Source organism: Lithobates pipiens, unplaced genomic scaffold (genome assembly GCF_037356315.1).
Source record: "Lithobates pipiens isolate NorthernLeopardFrog02 unplaced genomic scaffold, aLitPip1_a1.2 Scaffold_8, whole genome shotgun sequence".
NCBI lineage: Eukaryota > Metazoa > Chordata > Amphibia > Anura > Ranidae > Lithobates > Lithobates pipiens.
The window spans coordinates 209,725,218-209,733,618 of NW_027507903.1; the positions used below are offsets into that span (position 1 = coordinate 209,725,218).

The following is an 8,401-nucleotide window of genomic DNA, read 5'->3' on the forward strand; positions in this document are numbered from 1 at the left end:
CAGTGATGTCTCAGGAAGGCACCATACTTGTGACTCAAAAATTCCGACCGCCCTCTACCTGGTGACGCCCCACATGGACACTCACTGCGACCCCAGGCAAGAGCAACCGGGAAAGCCCTAGAATTATACCACAGGGTGTATTGCAGTTAATCAGCCCTTTTACTCAGTATTTGGAAGTGAACTGTCATAAAGGCTTATCTAAGAAAGTAACAAAATTAACATGAAGTGGGATGTCATTTGGAACATAGGGAACTGATACGACAATACTGTTTGTTGTAAAGATAGTAATGGTCATACTTTATTTGCGCTATACCAATCTAACCAGTGTTTCCAGTGTGTTTGTATTGATTGGGTGTTATCTTGGGATAAAGCAAACATGACTCCATAAGAGATATGTAAATTTGTGGTTCTTAATACTTCTGTAAAGGTTGGGGCCCCTTTCTGTTTCCAATACTTAGCAATTTCTAATCTTACCCCTAGAAGTATATGGGAAACTACTTTTGTTAGAGGAGGTGGGATTATATCTATTCCTAGGGATAGAATGGCCAAACCTGGGTTTTTAGGAATTTGTATGCCCGTTGTATGTGTTATAGTGTTAAAAGTGGCTGACCAAAGGGGTTGCAATAAAGAGCACTTCCAAAATATGTCAAGTAGTGATCCTCTATTACCGCATTGTCTCCAGCACAGTGGGGATGAATGCAGACTAATACCTGCTATTCGTGTGGGTGTTAAGTAGGGATGAGCCGAACACCCCCCGGTTGGGTTCGCACCAGAACTTTCGAACGGACCCCAAATTCGTACGAACGTTAGAACCCCATTGAAGTCTATGGGACTCGAACGTTCGAAATGAAAAGTGCTATTTTTAACGAATAATATGCAAGATACTGTCCTAAAAAGGGTTTGGGGACCTGGCTCCTGCCCCAGGGGACATGGGTCAATGCCTAAAATGTTTTTAAAAATGGCCGTTTTGGCGGGAGCACTGATTTTAATGACGATTAAAGTGAAAAAAAAAAAGTGAAATATTCCTTTAAATATGGTGCCTGGGGGGTGTCTGTAGTATGCCTGTGAAGTGCCACGTGTTTCCCGTGTTTAGAACAGTCCCTGCACAAAATGACATTAAACGGAAATAACACCATTTAATGGGTAGCCCTCCCTGCCCATTACCAGCCTATTTGGGTCTTGTACGCATATTAAGGGGAACCCTGTACCCATATTAAAAAAAGGAAATGCGTGTGGCCCCCAGGCCCTATATACTCAGAACAGCAGTATACAGGCGGTGCAAACAAGACAGGGACTGTGTAGGTTTGTTGTGTAAGTTGAATCTGTTTGTAATTTTCAACTGGTACATTTTTAAAGTGTAGCTCCAGCCAAAAAAACTATTTTTAAGCTTTTTGGAAAACATAGGGAAGGGTTATCACCCCTGTATAATTTGTTTTGTCGTCCATCTTTTTTCATCTCACTTGCTGTTGTCTCCTTCCGTTTGCAAGTAGGAGATGTTTGTAAATTGGATGTTTGAAAGTAGGGGCCTGCCCTATATGCTCTGCAGAAATGGCGGAACGAGGTGTTGGTTTGCCACAACATTGTAAGCCCTCAAAGTGACTCTTGGTGGGCGCTGGAGCACCCTGCTGTGAACGATTATATCAAGAATTGTAATTACATGCCATTGTTGAACAGTGGTAGAAAAATTGACCTTTGGTGGTTGTGGTGCTGGTGCCACAACACTATAAGTCCTCACCGTTACTCTGGGTGGGCACAGGAAGGGGCACTCCTGTGAAATATTATATCAAGAATTGTAATTACATGTTCCAGTTTAACAGGGGCAGAAAAATTTGGCCTTAGGCACTGCTGCTGGTGCCACCAAACTGCAACCTCTTCCATATACTCTAGTTTTATTGCAGGAATTAGCCCTGCTGCAAAGCATTGCATCAAAAATTGTACTTAAACGCCCCTGTTAAACAGGGGCAGAAAAATTGGGCCTAAGGCACTGGTGCTGGTGCCACCACACTGCAACCTCTGCCATATACTCTAGTTTTATTGCAGGAATTAGCCCTGCTGCAAAGCATTGCATCAAAAATTGTACTTAAACGCCCCTGTTAAACAGGAGCAGAAAAATTTGGCCTTAGGCACTGCTGCTGGTGCCACCACACTGCAACCTCTTCCATATACTCTAGTTTTATTGCAGGAATTAGCCCTGCTGCAAAGCATTGCATCAAAAATTGTACTTAAACGCCCCTGTTAAACAGGGGCAGAAAAATTGGGCCTTAGGCACTGGTGCTGGTGCCACCACACTGCAACCTCTCCCATATACTCTTGTTTGATTGCAGGAATTAGCCCTGCTGCAAAGCATTGCATCAAAAATTGTACTTAAACGCCCCTGTTAAACAGGGGCAGAAAAATTGGGCTGATGGCATCAACCAGAACCAGAAATGGTCTTCCAACATATCAGCGGAGGAGGAAGAGGATAGACAATCAACATAACAGGACAGTCACTCAGCATCAGCATAGGCAGTCTTGAAGGGATGTGATATTTCAAAAAAAAATTATTCTGTTACATCAGCTTCAGGTGCTTGGTAGCTGTGGGTGATCCAAGACTGATTCATCTTGATGAAGGTCAGTCGATCAACTGATTCGGTGGACAGGCGCACCCTGTGATCGGTAACAAAGCCACCAGCAGCACTGAAGGTGCGTTCTGAAAGAACGCTGGATGCAGGACAGGCCAGTAGCTCAATTGCATACTGTGCAAGCTCTGGCCAGTGATCTATCCTCAAGATCCAGTAAGCCAGAGGATTTTCGGTGGGAAAGATGTCCAAGTCTGACCTTGCCCCTAGGTATTCCTGCACCATGTAAATCAGACGCTGGCGATGGGTGCTGGAACCGATCATACCTTGGGGCTGCGGACTAAAAAATTGTCTGAAAGCATCAGTCAGACGGCCACCTTCTCCACCGCTCCTTCTGACCGATGCCTCAGCAACACGTTGTCCAGGACCAGGAGTTTGTAACCTCCCAGTCTCTGGGAACGCGTTGCACAGACCTTTCTGCAAGGCCTCCCGGAGATGTCTCATCCTCTGCTCCCTCTGTGATGGCAAGATAAGGTCGGCAACCTTACCCTTGTACCGTGGATCAAGGAGAGTGGCCAGCCAGTAATGGTCCCTCTCCTTGATCCGAAGAATACGAGGATCCTTCCACAGGCTATGCAGGATCAGGGAGGCCATGCAGCGTAGGTTAGCTGAGGCATTCGGTCCGGAGTCCTCTGGGTCACTAAGGACAACATGATCCGCAGCTACCTCCTCCCAGCCACGTACAAGTCCACGTGTTTCTTGGGACTGTAAATCATCCCTACAAGACTGCTGCTGCTGCTGCTGCTGATGCTGATGCTGAGTGCCAGCCTCCACCTCCATGCTGACACAATCATCCTCCTCCTCCTCTTCCTCCTCCTCATCCTCTTCCTGTGTGATGGGTGGCACAGCAGGAACACTGTCTGGATAAAGGAGGCCTTGAGAGGCAAGGAAGTCCTCCTCTTCCTGCCTCTGTTCTGCCTCAAGTGCCCTGTCCATTATTCCACGCAGCGTATGCTCCAAGAGGTGGACAAGAGGTACAGTGTCACTGATGCATGCACTGTCACTGCTCACCATCCTTGTGGCCTCCTCAAACGGTGACAGGACAGTGCATGCATCCCTGATCATGCCCCACTGGCGTGGTGAGAAAAAACCGAGCTCCCCTGACCCTGTCCTGGTGCCGTAGTCGCACAGGTACTCATTGATGGCCCTCTGCTGCGTGTGCAGCCGCTGCAGCATGGCCAATGTTGAGTTCCATCTGGTGGGCATGTCACATATAAGGCGGTTCTTGGGCAGGTTCAACTCCTTTTGGAGCTCATCCAGCCGAGCACAGGAATTAAATGATCAGCGGAATGCACACAGACTTTCCTGGCCTGCTTCAGGACATCCTGTAAGCCGGGGTACCTGCCCAAGAACCGCTGCACCAGCAGGTTAAGGACGTGAGCTACACAGGGCACATGGGTCAGTTGTCCCTGTCGGAGGGCGGAGAGGAGGTTGGTGCCATTGTCACAAACCACCATTCCTGGCTTAAGCTGGCGTGGCGTTAACCACCTCTCGGCCTGCCCCTGCAGAGCTGACAAAACATCCGCCCCAGTGTGGCTCCTGTCCCCCAAACAAACCAGCGCAAGCACGGCATGGCATCGTTTTGCCTGCGTACTTGCGTAGCCCCTGGAACGCCTACGAAGCACCGCTGGTTCTGAGGACAGAGCACTGGAAGAGGCCATGGAGGAAGAAGAAGAGGAGGGGGTGGAGGAGAGAGGTGTGTCACAACCAATAGTAGCATTTTGGAGGCATGGTGGCGGAACAACCTCCAACACTACTGCACCTTGTCCTGCATCCTTCCCAGGTGCCAGAAGAGTGACCCAATGGGCCGTGAAAGACAGGTAACGTCCCTGTCCATGCCTGCTGGACCATGAGTCAGCGGTAATATGCACCTTACCGCTGACCGCCCTGTCCAGCGAGGCAAGGACATTGCCTTCCACATGCCGGTAGAGAGCCGGAATCGCCTTCCGTGAGAAAAAGTGGCGTTTGGGGACCTGCCACTGAGGAACCGCACATTGTACAAACTCACGGAAGGGGGCCGAGTCTACCAACTGAAAAGGCAGCAGTTGAAGTGCTAGCAATTTAGCCAAGCTAGCATTCAACCGCTGGGCATGTGGATGGCTGGGAGTGAACTTCTTCCGCCGGTCCAGCAGCTGGGGCAGGGGCATTTGCCTGCTATAATTGGACGTGGGTGTACCGCTAGCAGAGTTCCCGGAAGCACTTGGCTGTGACACACCTAATTCTACACCTTCATTCCTCTCAGAGCAGGTTTCAGAGAGGACTGAAGGTCTAGTGGGGTTGGAGATGCCAGCTGATGAGGAGCAAGGAGAGGTCCGCTTTGTTCTTTGGTGTGGGTCTTTGAGGTACACTTGCCAACGAGCTGCATGGCAGGTCAACATATGTCTGGTCAAGCATGTGGTGCCCAAGCGGCTGATGTTTTGGCCACGTGAGATACGCTTGAGACATATGTTGCAAATAGCAGCGGTGCGATCTGATGCACTCGTCTCAAAAAAGGCCCACACCAAAGAACTTTTAGAATAACGCGCAGAGGCAGCGCTCTGCACAGGCGGAGCTCTGCGGTGTGATTCAGTCGGTGTGCTGCCCCTAAGCTGGCCCCCGGAGGGCATCCTGCCTCGTTGGACATGTGCCTCCTCCTCCTCCTCCTCCTCCTCCCTCCTTCCAGGCACCCACGTGGAGTCAGTGCCCTCATCATCCCCTCCCTCTTCATCGCTGTAGCAAACCTGGCAGTATGCTGCAGCTTGTGGAACATGACTGCCAGATTGCTGTCCTTCTTGAGCATCCCCTCTCTCTGCGCTCACGCTACTGCCTTCCTCTAGCTGAGTGTCATCATCAGAGCCCACAAAACACTGGGCATCCTCCTGGAGCATGTACCCAACACTGTGCTCAAAGAGTTCAGGAGACTCCTCAGGAGGACGTGATGGGTCTAGGGAAGGAGTCACTGATGATGACATTGAGAGGAGGGAAGACGATGCGTTGGCAGCTGCTTTGCTAGTACCCTGAGACTGGGTGAGAGAGGATGAGGAAGATGAAGAGGGCTTGGTCATCCACTCTACCAAGTCGTTGGCATGTTGCAGTTCAACATGTCCAGCTGCCGAAAAGAAGGACAAGCGTGTCCCATGGCCACGTGCTGATGACAATGCACCGCGTCCACGACCAGCACTGTTGTCTCTAGACACAGAGCCTGCTTGCCCTCTTTTATCGGCTCGCGCCTGTCTGCCTCTCCTTGCTGGCCTTCCAGACATGGTAATGGCCTGAAGGGAGTTGGGTAAAAAAGCAGTTGGGTAGTGTATATTGTGCTAGAGGCACACAACACCCACTAACTCCTGCAGATGCCTTTATTATAGAACACCAGAGATAAAGGGGTATATACAGATGTATACTGTGCTGTGCTGGAGGCACACACAACTTCCAATAACTCCTGCAGATGGCAAGTGGGCTCAAATAGAGAACAGCTATGTAGGTGGATATAGCGGTATGTACTGGGTACAGAGCACGCAGACAGCACGCACTATCTCCTAACACTACTGACTGCAAGCTCTATTATAAAAGATAGATCACTAGCTATATAGGTGAGGTGAATATAGCGGTGTATACTGCGGTCAGGGCACGCAGACAATAACCACTACACAACAGCAAGATCGAAAATCGTCCGAAAACGATCGGTGTGTACTGTGTTGAAGGTACACAGAACACCCACTGCTTCAGACGCCAACACACTACACAAGGCCGCCGTGCTCGCGGCCTTATATAGTGTGGGGCGTGCACTACACAGCCTGAGCTATGATTGGCCACAGGCATCCTGCCTGTGGCCAATCATGGCTCTCCTCACTGCTGGCGCTGCGATTGGCCAAGCATGCGGGGTCACAGTGCATGCTTGGCCAATCATGAGCCAGCAATGCACTGCGCCATCGCCATCGCCGAACGGACGAACAGCCAATGTTCGAGTCGAACGTACGTTTGACTCGAACACGAAGCTCATCCCTAGTGTTAAGTACCATCTTAATAATAATTTTTGGTGAAGTTCCCAAAAGATCAATGCTTTTAGTGGCTTTGCAAGTAGATGAAAATGCTTTAATCCATAGTTCTTTTGAGTAAGAAGTTGACAGATCGATTTCCCACATCCTCATAGAGAGGGATTTGGTGAATATTGATTTTTGATTTAGGATACTATAAAATAAGGAAATGCCCTTGATTGAGGTATTGGGTTTTGTAAAATATAGAGAAATTCTCACGGGTAATGTAATGGATGGGTTAGGAATTGTAGCTAGTAGGTGTGAAATCTGGATAAATGTAAACATGTCACTAGGTTTTAATCTATATTCTATTTGAAGTGATCTAAAGGTTTTAAGTGAAGGGCCCAATTTGAAGATCATTGATAGTGGTGATGCCTTTGGGTATCCAGTGTCTGACTTTTAAATTAGGTATTAAGAGTTGTAGGCTCGAGATAGATGGCTTTGGGCGTAATCATGTTTGACATTAAAAGACCTTTAGAGAACCAACATACCAGCATGGCAACATACAAAATAAAAGCCAGGGAGTCTGTCCATCACACCCCTGCTGCGGCATTCTGAATCAACTGGAGCTTGTAGATGGTATTAGCAGGCAGACCCAGATACAGGGCATTACAGCAGTCCAGTCGACTGCTGATAATGGCATTGACCATGGCGATCTTGTCAGAGTCTGCAATATAGCGAAAAGTGGACCTCAGGAGTCTCAGGTAGAGGTGGCATGAACTCACCACCTGATTTACCAGGGCGCAGATTCAACCTGGAGATAAAAATGATGCCAAGGTCCCTGACCCGAGTGGCCGGAATCTTCAATGAGATGTACTCCAAAAACTGCAGGAAACCCACGGCACAAACAAATTACATAAATATAATTTATAGTTTTACAAATCATTAGAATTATGTACCTGTTTTTGGCTGGGTAACATTAAATAATTCACAGAGAACTAGTTACCAGTGGCGGAACTACCGCCATAGCGACCCATGCGGGCGCTATGGGGCCCGAAGCCGATCGAGGGCCCGGTGAGTGGCTTTGCTACGCGGGTGCGGGCCGCACCGGGTGACACCCGCCAGCGGGGTGACACCCTTGGGTAACGGCAGCCGCACCACTAGCACCTGTGCCTTCTGTGCTCGAGCGCAGGCTGAGGGACGCAGCAGGGCGGACCTAAGCCACCTCCCCTCCTCTCTGTTTACATCCACAGAGGAGGAGGAGCCTGCGCTCGAGCCTCGAGGAACACACACCGCTGTATGTGGAGAATGTCAGCGCTGTTGTGAGGTATGTAAGGGGGGGTCTGCTCTGCACTACTGAGGGGGGGGGGGTCTGCTCTGCACTACTGAGGGGGGGGGTCTGCTCTGCACTACTGAGGGGGGGTCTGCTCTGCACTACTGAGGGGGGGGTCTGCTCTGCACTACTGAGGGGGGTCTGCTCTGCACTACTAGGAGGGTCTGCTCTGCACTACTGAGGGGGGTCTGCTCTGCACTACTGAGGGGTGGTCTGCTCTGCACTACTGAGGGGGGGTCTGCTCTGCACTACCGAGGGGGGGGGGGTCTGCTCTGCACTACTGAGGGGGGGTCTGCTCTGCACTACTGAGGGGGGTCTGCTCTGCACTACTGGGGGGGTCTGCTCTGCACTACTGAGGGGGGGGGTCTGCTCTGCACTACTGAGGGGGGGGGTCTGCTCTGCACTACTGAGGGGGGTGGTCTGCTCTGCACTACTGAGTGGGGGGGTCTGCTCTGCACTACTAGGAGAGTCTGCTCTGCACTACGAGGGGGGGGGGT

General features: G+C 50.2%; 1 protein-coding gene across 1 annotated transcript in view; it reads right to left on the bottom strand.

Moving 5' to 3' along the window:
* The window catches only part of LOC143962018 (uncharacterized), a 34,211-nt gene extending 26,613 nt beyond the window's left edge, over positions 1-7,598 (bottom strand). Inside the window, exons 1-3 of the mRNA XM_077471360.1 lie at positions 7,578-7,598; positions 7,357-7,456; positions 7,245-7,298 (exon numbers count right to left, since the gene is read on the bottom strand). Coding sequence (XP_077327486.1) covers positions 7,245-7,298; positions 7,357-7,456; positions 7,578-7,598 — 175 coding nt within the window. The remainder of the gene's footprint in view (positions 1-7,244; positions 7,299-7,356; positions 7,457-7,577) is intronic.
* Between the last annotated feature and the right edge of the window lie 803 nt (positions 7,599-8,401).